This window comes from Lycorma delicatula, chromosome 4 (assembly GCF_047948215.1).
Source record: "Lycorma delicatula isolate Av1 chromosome 4, ASM4794821v1, whole genome shotgun sequence".
NCBI classification, from domain to species: domain Eukaryota; kingdom Metazoa; phylum Arthropoda; class Insecta; order Hemiptera; family Fulgoridae; genus Lycorma; species Lycorma delicatula.
The window spans coordinates 61551861-61577227 of record NC_134458.1 but is presented as its reverse complement, the minus strand read 5'-3'; the positions used below and the strand labels follow the sequence as shown (position 1 = coordinate 61577227).

Here is a 25367-nt window from a genome sequence, read left to right as displayed (position 1 = left end):
TCAAAACAACCAAGAAATTGTTTAATTGATTTCAAAATTGCTTGTTCTTTTGAATTTGTGATCTTTGTTTTTTTTTTTATGTGAATTATCATTGATCTAAGAATAATAATTAACATTACTTGTTGCATTTAGACAAATATTCAACAAGAAAGGAAATTAGGTTTGATAAGGTTTTCTTATACTGGTAGTATTTGTAATGTGGAGAGTGATATGGATATTTTTTTAAAAAAAGGAAACAAAATGAGTTTGAACAGTAGTAACAGGGTTTTGTAGAATTGTTAAGGGTTATTTTTCATTGGACAAAGTAAAAAATGAGAATATAAAGCAGGATTGACTGCTTTATGCTCTGTAATTTATTTATGGTTCAGTCTGGAAAGAAATTAAAAAGTATGGAATCATTAGTGTGGGGATCTGGAATGTATGGAGTATAGGAATACATACAAAGGGCTATAGGAGCTTTGGCCATCTGAAGAGAAGGTGAACTTTGAAATGAACTAGGTCACTTATAATTTGAAATGAGGAGTTGATGCAGATTATGCAGTTTGTGAAATTTCTTAAGATTCTAGCTACAAGATAAGTATATAACTTAAGATTTATAAATAGTAGTTGTAGTAAATATGTTCTTGTTTAAAATAAAACACTTAATATCTATGTAATAAAATGAGATTTATATTTTATTATTTACTTTAAAATGTTCAATGTAAATGTAAAATGGTGTTCTAAAATTTAATGTACTTTAAAATGGTGGATCTAGTTGAGAAAAAAATCAATAAAACATTCAAATTTTTGTCATTCAAAATTTTGAAGTTTATGATTGATGTTGAAATATTTTTGTTATTCTATCAGCTTATGTTCATTAAGAGCTGTGAAAAGTTTTTTATGCACGTGTAACGTATGAGGGGTTAGTATTATTGACATAACTGACATAATGGACGTTTGAATTTAATATATTAAATAAAAATTAAGGTTGGAAGTAGTAGTAGAATCATTTTTATTTGAGAAGTATATAATTATTTAATATTTTATCTGTCTTATTTATATTCAGGGCCTTGGAAAATTAGCAGAGAAATTTCCAAACATTGCAAGTACATCCATACACTGCCTTAGAGATTTCTTGGTTTCTCCATCTCCTATTCTTGCAAAATTGCATCATATTCACACCGATAGAAATCCACATGACATTTCTGGTATGAATATTTAATTATGTAAAATATTAATTTACATAAAAATATTTAAAAATTAACACTTTAGAGTTAAGCTAAAGGAGGTAATTTCTTTCTATCTATGTAAATGGTTTTTCTTTTATTCTCTAAATTATGCAGTTTGTTTCTACTTAATATTTTTAATTATTTAGCTGCGAGTTAATTTTTTAGTATGAATTAGAATGAATTGGAATTTTCTAGTTAAATGTTCTGTATTAAAAGGTATATTTAATTTATAAAAGAAAAAGCATCAAATATGTACAGTATATAAGAAGATAAACACATACTTCCAAAAAATTCAGCTACAAGGCTGTGTCTACATGGCTACAAGGCTATACCAATTTGTTCCTGTTTATATAATTCAAGATAGGGGTCTGTTCTAACATTTTTAAACTGAATTTCCTTCTACAAAAGTATAAGTTCTAGAGGCTGGAACATATACAAAAAAAAAACCGCAAAAATCATGTTTCTTCATTTTCCTCAAGAATGTAAGTGTCATGTTCATTGTTGTTTGAAAAGGTTCTGTATAAACTAATGTGGAAAGGAACCAGCTTTGGTTTAGATTTTATTACAGTTTTATATGATTTTTTTTATTGAAAAATTATTGCAGTCTAAGTTCAGCTGCATTCTTTCATTTGCCAAACTATAATATAGTTTTTAACAACCAATTCACAAGCATAATGATTTTCTAATGATTGTACTGTATGTAAAATTGTTTTTTTTTTACATTTGAGAAAATCAGAAAAACTGTTCAGTGATCTCATGATTGAGCTTTATCAAAATTGTTTAATTTAATACAAAGTTAAACTTATTAAAATGGTATTATGAGAAAATTTAAATATCATAGATGTATTGAATGAAGTTAGTACTAACTTCATTAAAAAGAGGAGGTTATCAGTTGCGCACGTTTTTTTTGGCCGAATGAACTGATTTTCATTACTTTTTTCTTTATGGAGGAAGTTACTCTAATGGTCCCATTGTAACTTTTCTTTAGAAAATTAAAGTGTAATAAAAAATATAATTATCTAAGTTGACAATTTGTAGATATTTTTATTTATTTATTATCATTGAGTAAAATTTTACTATTTTAATGTTATAATTTATCTCTACGTTATGCTGATATTCAAAGCATTTTTAACACAAAAATAAAAATAAAAAATTTGTTGAAAAATCTACAGTAAAAAGTAATAGACATTAACACATTCTCGAGAGCCTTAGCTCATGTTTGATAGCAGTGTCTTTATCTTGTTTCTCTATATTCCTTTTTTATCAAAGTGCACGATTTCTTGTATTTGCAGTTCTTGGAAGTGGCTTCTTTTTCATGGAGGTAGCACCTTTTATAGCCCAAACCAAATTTGAATTAAAAATAAAACTGAAAGATGAAAAATAAACTTCAAAAAGTAAATAAAATCAATTTCAAAAGATCGTACTAAAAAAAAAAACTTTTAATTCTATTTCAAATTTTTATTTTTTTGAATTAGCATCAGATTAAGGATTAGTAAATCAGTTGTAATTGTTTCTTTTGTATTTGGTGCTAACTTCTAAAGACAAAAAAAAGAATTATATTTTAGTTTTTAGTAGTTTTTTAAAGTTTATTTTATTATCGAACCACCTCTGTTCCCATTTCCTATATTTTAATTAAAATAACATGAAAAATATTATGGAGTTTCTAAAATAAAAAAAAAGGTAGTCTTGTCAACATGTTTTCATTGGATCCACCTTCAGAAGTATAACTTTAAAACACGTTACAATTTAATATCGTAAAAGAGAATAATGTCTATCGTTAGCGAGATAGATTGAAATTGTTACCTGATTCTTAATAACCATATACTTTTATCCTAGTTTCTTATATGCGCTAATTTGTAATCTATGTTTATTTATTGAAATGAAATAATAAATACCTTTTTTTTCTATTTTGTTTTGCTCTTTTAAATATTCTTATTGCTTTTAATATTTTTTTCAGTTACAGTCACATGTGATGGATCAGAGTTAAAAGCTGTATCTGATAATTTACCATTGCAGCAGCAGTCACCATTTGAAAAATTACGTGATGCTGCTATTGAAAATCTTTGTAAAGCTTTGCGATCTGCTCATAGTGTAGATCCTTACTGTGTTCCAGCTCTGGTTGCGTCCCTTTCTAACAGACTATTTACCGCTGAGAAATCTGACAGGTAAATTTCAGATATTTCTATTTTCAACAATTTATTGCTTTTTGAATTTCCAGTTTTGCACCTAGAAGGATGCAGAGAATGTGGATAGTTGAAAGAATCTGTTGCTTTTATTGGAATCCAAACTCAGAATTCAATTAGAATCTATATGATTTTATATTTCAACCACCATACATTCTGTGTACTGATATTTATATTCATATTCATACAGAGTATGTAAATGATAGAAATTTGTATAGATACACTTGTACCTATACTGTAGTTGTAATATTGAAGAAATTGCTACTATCTAGAAAATTTTTTTTTTTTTTTTTATAAATATTTACTTGATCATATTATAAGAAATAATTTAACTTTTATACCACAACAGTTTCTAAAACTACATCAAACGTGGTTGTTAACATGTAGATATAATAATTTATCTTTATATACTAACAATATAAAAAGAAACTTTTCTATGTTGAAGTTTTGAAATATTCATGTCCTTTAAGAAACTATATAAAATTCCACAAAAAAAAACCAATTAGATACATTGTAATAATTTTGTATATATTTCACATCCATTTCTACAGCAGCTTCACAGAAAATGTTAAACCTATTAGTGGTAACTATCTTAATGGTTTTTTTATTTTAGTGGAAAATCATATTATTATGCCCTTTTGTTTTTATTAAACCTTTGTTATCTTGCTCATTTATTTTTGCATATTTTTGATGTATGCAATGAAGTATGACAAAAAAAACTAATTGTAAAGAATTATTAGTTATACGTATATGCAGTTACTTATTTTTCTTATATGCAGTGTAAAGAATTATATTTAAAAGTTCAGTTATATCATTATCATTTACACCTGATGAACAGGCCATTTTGTACTAATAAATGTCATTTATTAAACCTAATTGTCATATCAGTAATATTGTAAAACACTAGTAATTCAAATAATAACACAATCATTTATTCACATAAAAAATTACTAAATTTAGGGTATAGTAAACAACTTTGTTATTTCTTATTTACGGACGGTCACATTCACAGATACAAACAGTTGGAAATAAAAATATAACTGAAAATTACCCAGAAATAATAGTAAACTTATGAAAATTATAAAAGAAAACAATAAATAACTCAAAGAAATAATAAAACTAACACATACACAAATTAAGGAATGATTAAAAAAAAAACGAAAAAATACATGGTAACGGCTGTTGGGAAAGATATGAAACAAGACGTATAGAATAGAGAACTGATATGCTACTAGCGCTTTACCATTAAATTAGAGTAAAAATGTAACTTGATTCACACACATTACAGTAACTCATCAAAAAACAGAATAAAACAGGTCAATTCATAATGACAAATTATTTCGTCAAGAGGCACTTTTCAGCAAAAAAAAGTGGATGACTAGTTATTTTGTCAAGGGCAGTTTGTATCAAGGTAATTAATAACGAGTTATCTTGTCAAAAACTGGTAAGGGGATAAGTTCATTAAAAATTATGTGAACACCGAAATGGATTCATCAACCATTATGTCACTTGTTTCTTAATAGTTTTGAATTTTTATTGTGTTAATCTACTCAAAATTATACAAGTAATTTGTAGAATAAAAATGTGATTATTTTTTACCAATTTGGGAAGGAGGAATTTTTTATATGATGTGCATGTCACTTTTAGAGTTATACATTATTACTTCTAGGGTTAAAATTAAATTGTTGATATCAGAAAGTCCTTCAGTACTGTGTAGTTTGTTTTATGTTATTTATCATATAATTTTATCTTTTATTTACATGAACTGGTACATTCTTCTTACAGTGAGTCCGTGTTGATTTCAATGAACACTATTGTCATGTTGGGACATATCGCTGTGTCACTTAAAGATACACCGAAAACAACAGATACTATCTTGCAGTTTTTTCAACAACGATTTTGCCGTGTTCCATCTGCTGTTGATGTTCTCATTGTTGATCAGCTTGGTTGTATGATCATTTCAAAATGTGAGGTGAGTATCTATTTTTGGATTATTGATATATTTATTACACCGTCATTATTTTACGACATATGTTTCATTTTCCCTGTTTCTTGAGAGAAAAAAATTGTTGTGTAGAATGTATTCAGAAGTTTAAAAACATCTTAGGAATTGTTTCTTTATTTTATCTTTGAGGTTTCTCCCTTTGTTGAAACAGTGAATTGAAATATGTCTCCAGTAAATATTCCAAGCATTTGCAGTTTTTCAGCTAGTGGCTATTAATGGTTTTTAAATGAATCAACTGGCAAAGCTAGCATTATCAAAATAAAAAATATGTACCATCCACCTATGATTACTGATGGTTTCCAACAGGCTATTATGTTTCTGTAGATTATGTGTCGTATAATATCATATAGAACTGCGTTTGGGAGATATTTAAACTCATTATCCTTGCTTTACTTTGTATATAATGTTATACATATAGTGTCACATATATTATATAAAACTTGATGTATGTCACAAGTAAATTGCAACCAAAATCTTTATTTTATTTTATAGTGACTTTAACTGTTTCAAAAACTAAATAAAATATGTATATACTGAAATCTACCAAAACTTTACATAAATAAAATAATAAATATTCTAAAAGTCATATTGAAATTTCAATAGCTAAAATAAAAAAAAATATATATATATAAAAGCATATTTTGAGTTTGTAGTTGACATTATTCTCTGAAGATATTTAGGTTTTCATTTATAGTTTATATGTTGGCAGTTGAAATTTCTAAAACCTTAAAATAATTAAAAATATAAACACCTTAAAAAACTAAATGTAATTTAAAACAACAGGCAAATAACTTCTTCAACAAATGAGTTTTGTGATGTTAATTATATTATCTAAGTCTTAAGAAGAGAATTTAAATTTAACATTCAGTACTTTGTTCTACATGGATGATAAGGACAAAGAAATGTCTGAATAGGTAATATAAATGGGTATTTTAGCTATGGCTGGGACATGCATGTTAAATCATTCACTCGTGGCCATTATTAGAAAAGGATTGTAGTTTGCATTATTAAAGGTTGTCTTTGAAGAGTTATGTGATACAAATCACTTAATAGAAGAAAAAATGAGAGTTCCATTGTATAATAAAAGTTGAAATTTGTGTTAATTTTTTCATGAGCTGCAATTTATTTAACATAAATCAGTATGAATTACGGAAATTTTCTCATAAATATTATTCCATTTTTTATCTGTTTTCCTGGTAGTTCAGTTTCAACATTCCATAACCTTGATAAGGTATGTATAAAATTATAATTAACTACTTTTAAGAATAAATTTCTATTTTGCTCTTAAGCTTTTTTTTTAAATTTGTAATAGTTAGTTTCATTATGGCAGCTGTTTAAAAATTATAACTACTTTGATCCTCAGTGAAGGTAGAAATTTTTTTCCCTGAATGATCTGTATCAACAACACTACATACATAATTTCAATTAACAGCAGGATGAAAAAAAGGATTATAAAACAATTCCTTTATAATTGCTGCAGACTTTACTGTTGGTTAGTAAAGAATACAGTTGTTTGACATTAGCGCAGAATACAGTATAGACCTTGTTCTTGTCAGAACATCTGTTTGACTGTGTAGAATTGTGAAGGGGTTTCACTCTTTTTTACTAGGTTGCTGGGATTCTTATTACTTTTAATGGAAATTCTTTCCTTCACAATCTTTTATCCATCTAGCTGCTAATAGAAATTATGAAACTGTGTGTGTACCATAATAGTGTTGCTAAAACTTATTTTAGTGGAGAAAGAATCATATGTACTGAGAACAGAAATGACAATTTTTTTAAAAACTGGTTCCCATCTTGAAATCAACCATTAGAACATTTTTAAAATACTTAAAAAAAAAATAAAATAATTAAAAAAAAAATTGAAATTTATAGCAGTAATGCAGAAAATAACAAGTTTTTATATTATATTAATACTATACAATAAAACATGACAGTATTAAAGCATAGGGGATTACTAAATTGTTTAATAATAAAATGTATTATGAAGTGTATTTTTAAAATAAAGTCTGTTTTGAATTTGCCGCTTGTATATATGATGTAAATAGATGGTGCTTGTGTGGCTCAGTTATTTCAATCAATAGTCAGCTGTTAGCAACAATAGTTTAGTAATTTTTTTTTTAGTTGTTTATAGTCTTCCGTTTATAATGAGTATTGAGTATTGCAATTCATGATCCTGCCAAATGTGAAGTGTGATTAATAATCTGATTTTTGATGGCAAAAAACAATTTTGCAGCTGAAATTCACAGGTAAACTTGTGACATTTATGGGGCCTAATATTATGAGTGATACTAAAGTATGACAATGGTGCCATTCATTTCGAGAAGGATGATTGAACGTTCATGATGAAGAATGTAGTGGATAACTGTCAGTGACAACAGATGATTTGATTGAAAAAGTTAATGAAAAAATTTGAGAAAAGGAAAGAACCAATGCTTCGTCTTGTCACAGTTTTTTTTTATGCTTGATAATCTTTGATTTATGAAGTTGTGACTGAAAAAATTACCAATAAAAAAATGATATGCCAGATGGATACCGAAGATGTTAAAATACACAAAAAATGTTTTGCTGCACACATGAATTTTTGTGGCTTTACAAAAATGAAGGTAATGAATTGTTTGATCACATTTTTACCAGAGCTGAAACATGGATTTCTTATTCAGTTGTTGTGACAAAGCAATAGTAAATGTGATGGCATTCATCATCTCCTAGACCAAGAAGTTCAAACAATAACATTTGGTAAAGAAGCTTATGGCTACTGTTTTTTTTTTTTGGGTGGGACAAAAAGGCTATCTTGCCTGTTAAATTTAGTGATCGCAGAATTACTGTGAATGCTGATACATATTGCAAAATGTTAAAAGAGTTATAAAAAACAGTCTGGGGTGCTATTTCACAGGATTTTGTTTTTGCATTTCAATGGCTGGCCTGCACTGTAAATCAGACAGTTAAAAGAATTTTTTTGAAATTCTTCAATCATCTACCCTGTAGCCCTGACAGCTTTCAGCAATTATTTTCTTTTCTTCACTTTAAACAGTGGCTGAAAAATGTGTTAAGTTGAAAGCAGGTAAGTAGAAAAGTAGTAAATAATTGCAGTTTTTATGGTAATTAACAAAGTTTGTTCATATTTTTCAGTTTTGTTTTATTTCAAAACAGACCTTACTTTAAAAACATGCCTTGCATTTACTTAACTTTTAATTATGTATTAAAGTGTAAGATTCAAAATGTACTTTTAAGCTATTTGCTTTTGAAAAGATATGCAAAAAAATGAAACCATTTATTTTATAATTATAAATGATGTAATTTCCTTAACATTAAAATAAAATTAAAATAATATTCTGTTGTCCTTTTTGAAATGAAGATATTCTTGGTATTATACCTGTTCCAGGATGATGTGGATTTACAGTAGTTGCACATCAACAATGTAGCAAGATTTGTTTAAGTGGCTAATTAAATTCTGACAGTTGTAGAATCTTGATGTATAGAGGAAAACTTACACTGTATTTCAATAATATGTCAGTTTTTACTAATTTATTTCACATATTTCCTAACAAATTATGTACAAATGTATTATCACTATTGTTGCCAACTAATATTTCAGTAAATCATACATAAAGATTTACTTGCTGGTAGAGTCTAGAACCCATATAAATAGTAACATCTTGATCAAGCCACCAGGTTGGTCTAGTTGTGTACATGTCTTCCCAAATCAGCTAATTGGAAGTCGAGAATTCCAGCATTCAAGTCTTAGTAAAGTTAATTATTTTTACACGGATTTGAATACTAGATCGTGGATACTAGTGTTCTTTGGTGGTTGGGTTTCAATTAACCACACATCTCAGGACTAGTCGAACTGAGACTGCACTAGACTACACTTCATTTACACTCATGCATATCACCCTCATTCATCCTCTGAAGTATTATCTGAACGGTAATTACTGGAGGCTTAACAGGAAAAAGAAAGTTACATCTTGATAAACACTTGAATTCTAGTAAAGTTTACATGATGAATGAAAACTAAAGATTATTTTGGCTTTATTTGGCTATTCTATATTTGACTATATTTTAGCCAATTCAGTGTAAATACCTTGTCCTTATATATAAAATCTTATTAATTCCATCAAATTGAAGTAATTTTGTCATTGAACCCTCTGGGTTGGTCTAGTGGTGAACTCGTCATCACAAATCAGCTGATTTTGAAGTTGAGTGTTCTAAGGTTCAAATCCTAGTAAAGGCAGTTAGTTTTATATAGATTTGATTACCAGATCATGGATACTGGTATTCTTTGGTGGTTGGGTTTCAATTAACCACACATCTTAGGAATGGTTAGAGATTATACAAGACTATACTTCATTTACATTCATACATATCATGCTTATTCATCCTCTGAAGTAATACCTTACAGTGGTTCCAGAGACTAAAAAGAAAAAGAAATAATTTTGTCACTGTATTTTATTACTTACTTTCAACTTGTAAACTTTAATAAATAAATCTTTTATTCTGATTGGCACAAGATAATACATTATATAGATAATATCATTATAATATAAATTATAAATATATGAGTAAAATTATAATTTTGTCATCATCTGGTTGTTTGCCAGGCAGCAGGTCCCTTGTGCCATTGCTCTCTCCATCCATCTGTGCTCCAAGCCTTCTTTGTAGTTCCAATTTTCACCTTATCTATTAACTTCATCCTTCTTCCTTGCTCCTTTTTCCTTCTATTGACCTTTTAAGGCAGTTGTCAAGATGCCACTTCCTTTTACCACATGGCCTAATCAGTTTCCTTTTCTTTTGTGTACTTCCATGTAAGTAATCTTTCTTTTTTAATCCTGTTTGTTACTTCCTCATTCTTCACTTTATTCACCCATCTTAATTTCTCCATCCTTCTCCCCATCCACATCCCAAATGTTTCAGTCTAGTACTCTCTCCCTCTTCTTCAACGTCCATGTTTCACTTTTATGCAACAAGATTCAGTAAGTAGCATTTGGCTAATCTTTTCCTTAATTCTACGTCCAGGCCTTTACTAGATAGTAATTTTTTTCTTCTTACTGAAGGCTTCCTTTGCCACTGTTTCCTTCCTTTTATTTCTATTGTCTCTTCCAAACCTCTGTCACCGTAGTCCCCAAATATTTGTAATTTTTTTTTTCATCCTTCACTTTTCCTTATCACCAAATCCTCTTTACGTTTACTTCCATTACATTAGTTCTTCCTATATTTATCTTCGTTCTGTACTCTTTCATTCCTTCCGCTGGGGTCGTTAAGAATCTTTGAAGTGTATGTGTGCCATCAGAAATAATTACCATATTATCAGCAAATCTTATGCATCCTATTTTTCGTCCCACTATACTTATCCCTTCTTTTATTTCTTCTTATATATTCCTTAATCTTCAGTGAAAATGTTAAACAGTGTTGGTGAGGGGTAGCAATTTTGCCTAACAGTTTGACCCTGATCCCTCCAGTCAATCATATTCTTATTTACTTTTATTGCTGCTGTTTGTCCCACATATAATTCTTTAATTAACCTTCTGTGTTTCCATTCTACTATTTTCTGTTTAAGAGTCTCTGTAATTCTCCCCGATTTGACTCTATAAAACGCCTTCTCTAAATCTATGAAACACAGACTCATTCCTCTTGCTCTCTTTTAATATCTCTCTCCAACCTCCTTAGTAGCCCAAAGGTTACTCTGATTCTTTTCCTTTTCCTGAAGCCAAACTGTTCTTTTCTTGCAATCTCTTCCATTGTTCTTACCATCTGCTTTCAGAGGACTCCTAACAATATTTTACAGATATTGGCTATTAAACTTACTGTTCTATATTCTGTACATTCTCTGGTACCAGTTTTCTTCAGAAGTGGTATCATTACCATTTTCATAAAGTGTTCAGTCATTCTCCCATACGGTATATTCTATCGCACAGTTCAACTGTTTCTTCCATATTTCCCTCATTTAAGCCTTAATAAAATTCTGTGGGAAGTTCATCTACTCCAGCTGATTTTTATTCTTCATTTTTTTAATTACTTTTTGTACTTCACATTTTAATACTGATGGTTCCGTATCCTCTACGGCTATATCCTATTCCTTTTCTGTGTTTTGTTTCTCAGGTTTCTCTCTTGGCATATGCAGGTCCTTTTTCATGTACTCCTTCCTTATTTCCTTTACCTTCTCCTCATGTAGTATTTTACCATCCTTATCCTCAATTTCTCTCATTTTACCATTCCCTTTCATTAATCCCAAGAACATAGGAAGGTAATGTATATCTCTTTACCTTCCTATATATCATATTGTATTGCCCTTTCTTTTCTAGATCATCACTATCATTGTATTCTTCCTTCAACCACCTCTTCTAAGCTTTTTGTGTATTCCTCCATAACTTATTGTTTAATTTGCAATACATCATTCTTTCATTTTCTCTGGACTTATTTCACATTCCTTCTTCCAATTGTTTTAGCATTTCTGTTGTTACCCATGGTTTCTCGGCCTTATTTCACTCATAATAGCCTGCTCTTCCTCTGCTGTATTTACTGTGGCACTTTTTATTCTTTTCTAAGTCACTGTTATTCTCATTTTCCCTTTTGCTTTCTTTAATTGCCTTAGCTAATTTTTCTCCCATTGTTTGCTCATTTGCTCATCCAATTTCTTCATTGTCTGAAATTAAATTTAAAATAATTATTACATTCCTTATTGCCTAATGCTTGCATGTTTCATTGGTTTTTAGGAAATTAACTAAAAATCTTTCCATTCTTAGTTCTAAATCGTCTTAAATCATGAATAGTTTTTTTCTGATTTCTTCTCTATAGTACCAAAGATTATCAGTCAACTGGAGCTAGCTTGAGATAAATGTGTGTATTAGTTTTGAGATTCATAATTTCCAACTCAATTTAAATAAGATCATTTGTTTTAAATCAAGTTGTGTATTTAAAAAAAAAAAATATTCAGTTTTGTTTTGAATATTAGAAAAAAACTGGAATAGTTTATTCATTAAAAAAATGGTAATGTTTAGCTATTCTCTTAAAAAAGCAGTAAAAGGTTTACTTCTCAAATTTGTTTCAGTTGAATGTGTATGAAGAAATAATGAGAATGTTTGTGATGATTACTGTTGAAGCAAGCAATGCAGCTTACAGCAATGATAAAACTAATCAGTATAGGTTAGTGTTTTTGTTTTTGTTTTAATTTCTATATTAATCAAGAATAAGAACATTATTTTTTGAATTCTTTATAAAATATATGATTTCTCCTTGTTATAATTAATTCTGTTTGTGGACTTTCATAGAGAATTTTTTCAGACATAAGACAACCTTAAAAAAGATTAATATTTTATAATACCTACTTTTGTGAAGGTAGGCTAGACGGAAAGTATAAGTATATGTGTGTATATTGCAAAATTTTAAAATAAGTGTATAAAATTCTCTAAATCCAAATTTCCACTTAAATATGCATATGTTAGTGAAATCATCAAGATCATTTATATCTTCATTATAGAACCATTTTGACAACAAAACCACAATCAAAATTCATAAAATATATCTTGATAAAACCACATTGAAGATGCACAATGTAACCTCAACCACACAATTAGAAGAAGACAGTATTGTTCATGAACAATGTAGCTCACTAAATAATGAAGTAATGATTTATTTTCAATAAAATTAGTTCTTCAGATGAGAGGTATGAATCTAAAATATTTAAAAAAGATTAATATTATTGATGTATAATGTATTTGTGTAAAACCAAGTGGGGAAAAATACAAATCTGTGAGAATATATTAGTATGGCAGAGGAAATTGTGAAATGTTAAGTGCTGATGTAAAAATATTGGAAAAGAAAATAGTTAAGTATTAGGGTCATAAAGCTTAAAGTGATCCATAAGCTGACTCACAATGTTTGTTTTATTTTGAAATCAGATTAACCAATGCAAAGTACTCATTATGACAGCATTTTTTGACTAAAAAATGATGGTTGTTAATGCATTCTACACAGCTGTGGGCGATGATGTTGATCATTTTCACTTAAATATGCTTCCAAGAAGGAAAATACTTAATCTGTAGTACAGATTTTAAGTACGTTTACAGCTAAACAGATGAGACATCTGGTGATGGGATATTGGTATACAGAACATATATGGCAATTGTAAATGTCTGCTAAGAGATGTAGGCACAAATAATATGATACTGAATTTTATCTCATTATCCTGTACAGGAGTAACCACTATAATGGATCTCATCTGTTGTACCTCTTAATGTTGACAGTTACTCATATAATGTTTGTTTTTCCAAATTAATAATTACCATATTTACTTGCATATGATGCGCCCTCATGTAAGAGGCGCATCCAAAAAATAATGCAGCACTTCTTGAAGCTCTTCACAACCAAATCACTTGAAGTAAAAACCCATGCATCAAAGATCCACTTGCATATTGATATCAAACTTAGCTTTTTCAGTCTTCAAGAAGGAGTCATTAAATGGTCTGTAGTTGCTAACCACCTGATTAAAAATGTTTGAAATGGGCTTTGAAAGGCTGATTAATACAAACATTGAATGGTGGAGTAATGATATCATTCCAGTAGGAATACAAACTTGGACTATTTTACTTTCTCAAAATCTTTTTTCTCATTATTTGTTACATGTCCACAGAAACTATCCATCACTAAATACTTTTCAATTTTAAAAGAGCACCAGGTCGCTTCCACACATTTTACCCACTCAAAACTAGTGCGTTATCCACCCACCCTTTTTCTTGGCACCTAACAATAACACCAACAGGTAATTTTTCATCCTTTGGAAGGGTTTTTCTTTTAAATACAATAATTAGTGGATGTTTTTTGTCAACTTCCGGTACTGTCAATATGAATGTATATAGCTTTTTTCATAACCACAAGTATGCACACAAACAGTTATATTACCGACAGCATTAATTGCCAAATCTGCTGATATATTGAAGTATACTGATGTTTGATCAGCATTTCCTATCTGTCTATTAAACAGTTATTTTTTTGTCATAACTGAATTACACATCTCTGGGAGGCCAGTAATTTTCCTGAAAGGCATATAGCTGTTTTTCATAACCACAAGTTTGCACACGAACAGTTATATTACCGACAGCATTAATTGTCAAATCTGCTGGTATATTGAAGTATACTGATGTTTGATCAGCATTTCCTATCTGTCCATTAAACAGTTATTTTTTTGTCATAACTGAATTACACATCTCTGGGAGGCCAGTAATTTTTCCTCAAAGGCATCTGGCAAACGTTGATAAACAGATATACATTTTCTTATTGGTAGTTCATACCTATTTAAAAAATGCATCTAACTTTCAATGACTTTTTTTTAAATTTGTTATTTGAAGTTCCCTTGTGATTTGTAAGGCTTTTAATTGTGCCATCTCTGTTGAAACAGCAAATCCGTGCTCGTGTATGCCTTGAATGTAAAACAACAACTGTTCTTCTATTTGAGGAAACTTCTGAATACCACTGCGAATTGTTAATCTACTTTTACTACTATCCATAAGCTTCTCTATCTTCTTTCTCCAATCTCTTGTACATGATTCCAAAATGTCATATTTATGGTCTATTGCATGATTACCAATTTTCTCAGCTAAGTGAATAACTTCTAATTTTTTATCAAATGTAAATGAATAGAAATGTTTTTCAGAACTCATTTTTACAAGCTGGCTTAAAGTGAAAGACTCAAAAACTCTGAAAAACTGAGTAAGAAAAACTCAGTATAACTATATACTGAACACACAGTCTACCTTCACGTGACTAAAACAAAATGAAAACTGTTATGTGTGTAGGTGAAATGACTTGTGTGCTATACAAAAATATTGGATGATAGGTAATAACAAGTGTTATAGTAACTGGAAATGTGCAGATAAACAAAAATGCTTATGATAAAAGTTTATTTATAAACAGGTAATTATGATATAGCCTACACAACAGGTGTGATTCAACATTAAGTTACTGATGTGAAATGAAAAGTAATTAGATTATATGGTATAATTTGTTTATGTTACTACCATATATTATTATATTATACCACAATATGTAGTACAATGGTAAATACAGATATTGGAAATCCCTGTGTATCAACCACACTCATAAATTTCATGTTGGTTTTTAAGGAAAAAGGTGCACGTTGTATACAAGTAAGTATGGTAATAATAATTAAGTTGTAATTTTAGGAATGTAAGTTGTGTATACTGTTTACATATTGTGTATATGAGAAAAATTACCTGGTTATTGTTTTCTTCCTAAACTATTAGTTAATAAAAATAAAAAAAAACATAATTAATTTTTTTAATATATTGCTGAATTTGATCTTTCCAATAAGGTTTAATTGAGTAGGTGTAAGTTTTGTGTACAATGATTCAATTAATCCACAAATTTTTTTAATCATAGATTTCAATGAAAGATTTTTACTGGACATAATTTAAAAAAGAAAAAAAAATTAAGTTTATTTTAAACACAATAATGAACATTTCTTTTAAACATTTATAATTGTTACAGGCACGTATCTGGTGCTGTTATTAATGCATTAGCAAATATTGCAGCCAACCTTCAGGGAGATTCAGAAATGAATGAACTTCTAGTTCGTCTTCTTGAACTGTTTGTACAGCTTGGTCTAGAAGGCAAGAGAGCATCTGAAAAAGCACCTGCTGCTAACAAGGTTTTCAGTTTTTTCTTGAATAAATGTACTTGCTTTAAGTTAATTTAATTTTTTTAGAGATATTGTTGAGACAAACTTGTAAATTATATATATATATATATATATATATATATATATATGTATAAAAGATAGTAGAATAATCCATAGTTTTATATTGGCTATTCAAAATTATTTTTTTTTCATGTGATAATGCACATGAAATAAGCTGTAAAAGTAAATTAAACTAACTATTCCTTGTTTGAAATAGTTTATAAACATAATAAAAAACATTTGTTTATATTTTATGGAAAGTGAATTTGATCTTTTAAAGTATTGCAGTGCAGTGGCAGAGACTGAAGTAAAACTTTTACCAGTATTATTAATCCTTATCATCATAATGCAGTTATTTGCCTTCAAGCAGGTCACTTCATTTTGTTCGTTTCCATTCTCTTTTGTTTCCGGTTAATATCTTGAGTTCTGGATACCCCATTTTCCTTTAGATCACTTGTATTGTTTAATGATTTCTGCCCTTTTTTTGCTTCTTCTGCTGATCCTTCTAGCAAATAATCCTTCTTCTGCATACCATCTACATGTGCAGCTTGAGGTTTCTCAGTTTTGTGGGGTTGCAGTGTCCTTGGAGATTACCAATGCTGAAGTGTGTCAAGTTATCTGCAGTTTAGGTAGGGGCCCAGGCTTCGATGGAATAATGGCAAAGCTCCTTGTTCGCTTGGTTGGGGTTAGTGTGAAAATAATATCATGTATGTTTAACAAATTGCTGTTTGGAGGATACACCCCAGTATGTTGAAAGAAAGGTATTGTTAAGTTGTTGTTTAAAGGAGGTGACAAGGGTCCTGTTGTTACTTCATCATGTAAGCCCTTGATATTGCTGTCGGTTAATGGTAAGGTCTTTGAAAACGTTCTATACCTATGTATAAATGAGAGGCTGATCTCACAAAGCTTTTGATGGAAAATTAGTACAGGTTTTGTTCCAGAAAGGGTATCGAGGACACCATACTCCACATGATGAGTGTGGTAAGAGCTAGAGAGGAGGAAATGTCCTGGGAATTTTCCTGGACATCTCTGGTGTGTTTAATAACATGTGGTGGCCTTCTGTTATTTATCAGTTACAAAAGAGAATGCACTGATAGTGAACTGCGAGTAGTACAAAGTTACGATGTGCTGCTTCGTGAGGGCGGGTATGAAGTAGGCAAGATATTGTCTGAAGGTTGTCCTCAAGACTGCGTGTTGGGTCTATTGTTGTGAGTGTTGGAGTTTGATATCTTTCTGGGGCTGAGATTGTCTGGCGGGTATCTCATTGTGGCTTATGCCAATGATGAGCTCCTGCTGGTCAAAGGAAGCTCGCAGATGGAGGTTGAGTCCCAAGCCACCCAGGCATGCAGGATACTTGAGTTGTGGGGTTATCAACATAAGATGATATTAAGTCTGGAGAAGACCATGATGATGCTTCTTAAAGGCCATTTGGCAGTGAGGTATCAGGTTCGTATTTCAATGTCAGGGCTTCGTATTAAATATGTTCAAAAAAACCTTGAGGTGTTTCTTGACAAGAAATTACAATTCAAGAAGCACCTTGATTATGTTGTGGAGAAGGCCTGTCGCGTCTTCTTTGGTATTCAAAGAGTGGTCAATCCTGATTGGGGTCTTAATTTTAGGACTATGAGTATCCTGTATAAGGGTGTATGTGATACAATTATGCTATATGCGGCGCCTGTTTGGGCAGATAGGCTAAAATTTAAAAGCTATTGGGATATATTATTAAGAGTTCAACACCTTATATTATCGACAGTATCAGGAGGTTACCGTATTATTTCACAGGAGGCAATCATGGTGATTGCAGGTGTAAAACTGATAGATCTAATTGAGTCAGAAAAACAGCAGCATTATGTTGCTAAGAAGTCAGGTGAATTGACTTCAGAAAAAATTTGCGAGATAGAATGATATAGTAGTGCTTTGTGGTAGGCCAGATGGGATGAGGCAGAGGGTGGGTGTTATATGCATGTTTCTTACCAGACGTTGTTGGTTTGTGGGGCGCTCCTTGGGTTCACCCTAACAAGTTTGTGATGCAATTTCTTTCTGGTTATGGTGCCTTCCAAGACAGACTCCAGTGATTTGGCCTGGTGGATTCAGGTGTCTATCCACATTGTGGACAATTAGATGATGCATATCATGTAATTTACGAATACACAAAGTACAAACTTATGTGCACAGAGACTATATGTCGGCTCGACATTAGATCTTTATGAGAATTGGAAAAACCAGAGCGAATGGTTAATTGTTGAAAATCTCATCAGGTACCTGGCAAGAGAATGAATTGCCAAGGGAATTTAGGGTTCGGCCTGGTCTTTCCTGTATTTTGGTTTTGTTGTTCTTGTATTTGTTGTTTTTGTAGTGTTTTGTTTATTTAGATTTATTTTTATTTCTTGTTTTGTGTTATGTTATGGTTTAATGTTGAACTCAACTTCTAACTTATCAGGTAGGTTTTTAGTTGTGTTTTTAATCTCATTTCCTTCATAACACTCAGTCTTATTAAAGACTCGTCATAGATGTGTTTTGTTTTAAAGAGTTCATTTCTTAGTAGTACACCGATGCGAATATCACATGTGGTATTCACATTGGTGGCATCTTGACTGAGGCAAGAACAAGGCTGAGAGATGCCTTTTGCTGAGGTTCTGAAGATGACCTCTGGTAAAGCTCATAAGGGCTAGGTATGGAGGTGGTGGTGTGGTGACTGAAACTGCCACATGGAGGGTGTCTTTCCCTACAGGATCAGGATGATCCTTCTAGCACATTCAGTCCTTTTCTTCTCATGGTATGTCCCCACCAGTTATCTTTTCCATTCTGAGTTGTGATTGATTAGACTTTTATTCTCATTCACCCTCCTTGTTTTTCTTCATTTTTCACTCTAATCTTTTTGTTTATTCTTAATACCTACTTTTAAATAGCCTCCAGTCTTTCTTTTTCTTTACTTAGTATCCATATTTCATAATCATAGAGAACTACATTCCAAATTAGGTAAAAAATGCATGTTCAACTACAACTTTGCCTTTGCTCCATATTACTGTTCAAGATCATTGACCTTCATGTGATCATCAATGCTGATCATTTGAATAAGTTTAGATGTTTGCTTAGTATTAATGTTTTGCTAGTATCAAAAAGATACTATTAGAATATTGTTGTACAACTTTCAATATTACATGATTGAACACAAATATTGATCAAAATTGAATCTGCTGTATGTGAACACAGATAGTTATGTATAAAATCAAAATGTGTGATTTTTACTAAGAGATGAGAAACAATGGTAGCAGACTATCTAAAATTCACTTCAACTATTCAGTAAAAAAGAAATTCACTGAAAATCCAAGATGGATTTAGTGATATAGTCATAACAGAGTTTATCAGGTTGAGATCAAAGCTGTATATGTTTCAAACTGTTACTAATAAAAATCACCAAAAAAAAAGCTAAAGGTGAAAAAAATGTAAAAAATAAAATTATGTTTAACAGTTAACAATATTGTATAGAAGATCACAGGGAAACATGATTCTGTTTCGATCAGTTAAACCTACCTTAATTTACTGTAATGTTTACTATACACTTAATATAGTATAATGTATATATTTAAATTAACATTAATAAGTAGTCTAGTAAGTTGCATCCTAGCAGAAGAATATAATTATTTATAAAATTAATTATTGTTTACTTACTGATTGAGACATCTGTTTCATCAGAATGCATTAGAGGTTTTATATTGCAGATCAAAATAATAAACATAGTTCTATATGTTAAAATGTTTGAAATATGTCTTTGAAACATTTATATCTATATTTCAATACTTTCTGATGAATGTTCTAACAGCTTGTTATAACTGGAAGTTAATCAGTGAACTAATGAAAATAAATAATTTTAATTTAATTATATTTTTACTTTTTATTTTTAGGCTTCTAGCAGTGCTGGTAATTTAGGTATGCTTATACCTGTCATCGCAGTTCTTTTACGTCGTTTACCCATGATTCGACAACCTAAACCTCGTCTCCATAAACTATTTCGTGATTTTTGGCTGTATTGTGTTGTTATGGGTTTTACTACTGATTCTGGTAAGATATAATACAAAACTTTTTGAGTTCGGTGTTACTTGTTTTTTATAGGTTTAAATTCATTATTCAGAAATATTTAAAAATTCCTTTGTTTCTGAACTTATTTTATAGTTCAGTCATTGAAACTTAGGAATAGTATGATTTTATAACTTAGTTAATTCCTTGATCTATATTTATATAAACATTTTGAAGAGGTTATTTGCTTCCATACCTTGTTCATTAATACAAGTTTTCAAAATAACAAATTTTATTAGTTAACCGTTTGTTAAGCTAAAATCAAAACTTTTTATGCTGACTTATTACAATGAGTGTAATTTACATAAAATGAATTAATAGTTTTTACATTAAATTATTAATTGCTGTGTTAACTTAGTGATTGACTTGATGTATGTTTTCCAATTGATACAATTTATTATGCCTGTAATTAGGTTTGTAACCCAGAAAATCTTTCCATTTTTACATTTTAGGTTTATGGCCGGGGGAGTGGTATGAAGGTGTGAAGCAGATAGCTGTTAAATCTCCATTTTTAGTATCTCAAACCTCATCACGTTCTGAAATGAGAGAACTTCAGTACACCTCAGCTGTTAGAAATGATAGTGTCTCACTGGTAAATACTTTTTTATCGTGATGTTTTAGAGCATTGCAACCTGTAGTCTATTTTATTTAGTTGGTCAGTTAGCAGAAACTAGAATGTATGTCTTTGTGAATTCTTTGTTTCATCCAAAACAGTTAGATCTCTGTATTTGTGCATTTGGCATGTCAGATTTAATTTTATGCAGATTTTTCATTGAAGAGATATATTTATATTTAGGTTGTTATAGTAACCAGTACAGTTAAAACCCACAACAAAGTTGGAAAATTTCATTTTCCACCCCCCCTTCCCGTAAATGAAATTGTAATTGTAGATACGTACTCACTTTTTGTATTACAAAACGGTTACAGAGAGCTGCAACATTGTTAAATTTTTATTAATCACGATTCACGTACCTTTTGTGTTACATGATTAGATATCAGTTTAATAGCAGTCCTTTGATTCCACACTCTTTTATATTCTGCTTTTTGCTGTGTTCCTCATTGATTCCACACTTTATTTTAGAGCCGGTTACAGGATCAGTGAAGTTTCATGAGCGATCAACAGTCAAACGTTGGTTTTGTGTTTATCATCATGGAGAGTGTATCCCAGCAAATTATATTTCTGGTGTATGAAGCAGAACTCATTGATTTCTTTGCTAAACCATCACCACCAAAATTTGTTAAACTCATAGATTTGAATTTGACTTTGTGAGAACAAATGAGCTATACTTTGTGCATTTCATTATTCTGTCTTCTTTTTTAATCAGTGTAGTGGATATTCACTATTATTGCAGGAAAAATTTTGTACTTAATACATAGGTAGTAAATGAACTGAGATATGTTCTCCAAAGGGATTTTACTGTTGAGTACTGTCCATAGCCCTACTTCTATGTGGCAGACCGTTTGGTGGCAACACTATTTATCAGTTTTATTGCTTTGAGTAAGCACCATTCCACATTCACCGCATTGTTTTTGCCATTTACGCAAGACATGTTTTCTTTGCAGAAAGGTGCTAACTTGTTTTTTGTGTTCACTTTACAAAATAAGATGAATAAATTATTTCTGTGGAGCACAGCAATGTTCAATTGAACCGATCACATGATTGCCATAAGCTAAGAAATTAACTGAATTAGTATTCATAAATACAGTCAGACATTTAAACTATACTATTGATAAGATAAAGCTGAAGAATATCCCATATTAATAACCCATTATCAGTAATCTTATCTGAACTTAACATAAATTGGGTTAAAATTAAAATTTATTAATTTTAGTTTATTACTTATTGGACTAATAATTTATTATTTATCAAAAAATAATATTTTATATAATTTAAATTAGTTAGGAAAAGAGTGGAACATGTGATGAGACTTGGACATATTATTATCGATCTGAAACCGAAGAATAATGAAAACAGTGGATTGCAGATAGGGGGAGGGAACTTGCTCTAAAAAAGGAGAAAACCATTCCATCAGCTGATGATGGCTACTGTCTTTTGGGATACTTGTGTTATAATCTTTATTGACTTTCTGAGGGGTAAGATGATAACTGGGCAATATTATGCATCTTTCCTGAATCATCTAAATGAGAAAACAAGGAAAAAATTATGACATTTGACCAAAAAGTAGGTTTTTTCTCCAAGACAATGCGCCAGCTTGCTGTTCTGTGATTGCAACTAGAAAATTGTTTGAATTATGCTATGAAAGTCTTCTGAATCCCCATACTCAGCCTACTTAGCATCTTCAGACTATTATCTCTTTCCAAATATGAAGACGTGGCTTGCTAGAAAGAGATTTATACCAAATTTACAGTTTTTCCTAAAACATGCCTATTTTGAAGATTTAGATAAATTATTTTACAAGGATGAGATTGAAAAAATGAAGTGTTATTGAATTAAGTATATAACTTGAAAAAAATTATATTAAGAAATAAAAACAATTTTTCCTGAAGAATTGTGTCTTATTTTTGTATGGAGTTATCAAACACTCCTGATAAATTTGTGATACATTTGTTTGGGATGAATTCATGTTCAACTATAGTTTGTTTAATTATGATGAACAATTTTATTAAAAATTATACAAACAGGTTTATTCTCTATATTTGATTTATCAATCATGTATGCAAGAACTTAATTGAAAGTAAAACCACATACTTGTATGTTTTCAACGTAATTCATCAGTAGTGCAGTTTCAGTAGAAAATGTTAATATTTTTTAATCTTAGGTGTTTTAATTGTACCACATTTTTTAATTTAAAAAAAATTATTTTTATTTTTCTATTCTTTACTTTTTATAATAATTTAAAAAGTTCTAAGACCACTATATGTTTATACTTATTTTAAAACAGTTAGCACGATCATTCAATTTTTTATTTTTAGAAAGTTTAATTTACACATTTCACATCTGTTGGTTGTTTATTTCATAAACAAGTTTTCTGGATGCTCCAGAATATCATAGATTAATCTTAATCTCTTTACTAAAAATCCCCCTACCCACTAAAAAAAGGTAAACATACCTGTGAGTGAATGTGGTATATAAGCTCTGTTACACTATTTATTATTTTTATGAATTGTAAACTAAATGTTCATTTCTATGCAGAGTACAATAGTAATTTTAAAAAAATATGATTTCCAGAATCAGCTTCAAGAATTGAAAACTCAGATATTGAATTTACTGGAAAATCCGCCAGAAGTGACTGCATTTGTCAATAAACTATCGTTTGCACAATGTACTTATCTGTTATCTGTTTATTGGTTAGAAACATTAAGGGTAGAAAATTCATGTGAACCAAGTCTTCAGCCTATATTTGAGTACCTTATGGATACGGCTATTTTAAAGGATAAATCTGGAATGTGGCAGTGTGTTGCAAGGTAAATTTTTAGTAAATAAATGTAAAAAATATTAAAAAGTAATTTTTTTCTTATAATATTATTTATAAATAAGGTAATCATAAGTTTATCTTTATTTTAATGTATATTTTGAAAATGTGGAGTACAGAAATCTGTTTCTTGGTTCATATGATCTTAATACTTTAGAAATTAACTTCTTTAATATTTATTTTAATGATAGTTTTTTAACTTGTAGAGCTGTAAGTTTTGAAATTTTCTTTTACGATGAAGCAATTGATTTTGTAACATCTTGAACTGAGTTCAATTCATAGCATTTTTCTGTTAGGTTTTGAACTTAAATGGAAAGTATAATTTGTTGGTAACATCAAAATGATTATTACAAATTTGTATTATTATCAACAAGTGTATGCTAACATATAAAAGTGTATTTTCTTTGAGATTATGTGTATGTTTACCTCTTTATAAATTATTGGGTTGTTGTAAAATTGTTACATGTGATTCATGATTTGTCTGAGTTTTTATATATGAGGTTACAGTCAAAACTCATAGATATGAAAACTTTTTAATCTGCACTGCAGGGATTTATTTAAAAAATAGAGTCTTAAATTTTAATTCATTACAGATAACAGACAGCATTTCATGAACCTATTGATATATGAATAATTTCCTATTTACCTTCAGGAAATTTTGAAAAAATTAAGTTGTGCTTTTGTCATTAATTCTATTTGTTAAAAAAATCAATTTGTCATCTCATGAAGGAAAATAATATATTTAAAAACATATAAAATACAGCACTATAAAAATAGTATTTCAACTTTTTTATCATTCAGTAAACAACAATTTGCAAAAAAAAAAATTTAATTTTCTTACAAGTTCATACACAAAATATGTATGCAAGCTACTTCTCTTTGTAAACATTACTTTGTTTATATTGTTTGTATCTTTCATCCATTGAAAATTGTAAAAGAAAAATGTATCTGTAAACTTTTTGAAAGTATCTGCTACAGTTTACAGTGATATTATGTAATAATATATTATAGTTTACATTCTACTAAGGCAATTTGACAATTGCGTGATGACAGCACTGATATTTATAACAGTATCATCAGTTTTTTTTTTAAAAAACATGTATTTTGTAAAAAAACCTAATAAATTCCTAAAACTGTTAGCAGTGCCTAAGTATGGAAACAAAAAGGAAGTACTACCGTTTTTTCTCATAAACATTATTTGGTTTAGTAAATGTTTTGCTGTTTATTAATCATTTTAAGAAAAATTTTAATAATCAAACAAGATTACTTAAATTCAATTTCTTATAAATGATGAATGTTATGAATTTTTATTAGCTTAATTTTATTTAGTTTTGTTTCTGTTGTTAGCTAGACATATGAGTTATACATTGTTTTTAACAGTACTGCAACTTATAGAAACAACATTTTTCTTTTTCTATTTTAGATACCTGTTATTTGTAATTGTCAAAAAAAATACTGATGTAAAGCGATCAACAGACAGAATTCTGTTGACAATTAAGCAGTATAGGTCTGGATGGATCATTTATCCATTCATTTATTTTTTATTGAGGTGTGACTAAATTTTTTTGCAATACACTTATTTAAAAAGCTTGTTCTTCATGGATGCTAGCAACATTTTTTTTGTAATTTTAACACAAAAAATAAAGTATATATTAGTACGTAAACAAATATAGGTTTACTATGAAAGATTTGCTATCTGCTACTGCTACTACAACTGACTGTTTGAATTGCTCAGAAAGCTTTAAGAATCTTCTATGTATTTCTGCT

General features: G+C 29.6%; 1 protein-coding gene across 2 annotated transcripts in view; it reads left to right on the top strand.

Annotated features, from left to right (window-relative positions):
- Nucleotides 1-25367, top strand: part of LOC142323456 (phosphatidylinositol 4-kinase alpha-like) — a 141593-nt gene that overhangs the window by 41333 nt on the left and 74893 nt on the right. For both annotated transcript variants that reach the window (XM_075363094.1, XM_075363095.1), the window contains 8 exons: nt 1046-1187; nt 3166-3373; nt 5177-5363; nt 12445-12539; nt 15900-16059; nt 19995-20151; nt 20619-20758; nt 23357-23592. In XM_075363094.1, coding sequence (XP_075219209.1) covers nt 1046-1187; nt 3166-3373; nt 5177-5363; nt 12445-12539; nt 15900-16059; nt 19995-20151; nt 20619-20758; nt 23357-23592 — 1325 coding nt within the window. The remainder of the gene's footprint in view (nt 1-1045; nt 1188-3165; nt 3374-5176; nt 5364-12444; nt 12540-15899; nt 16060-19994; nt 20152-20618; nt 20759-23356; nt 23593-25367) is intronic.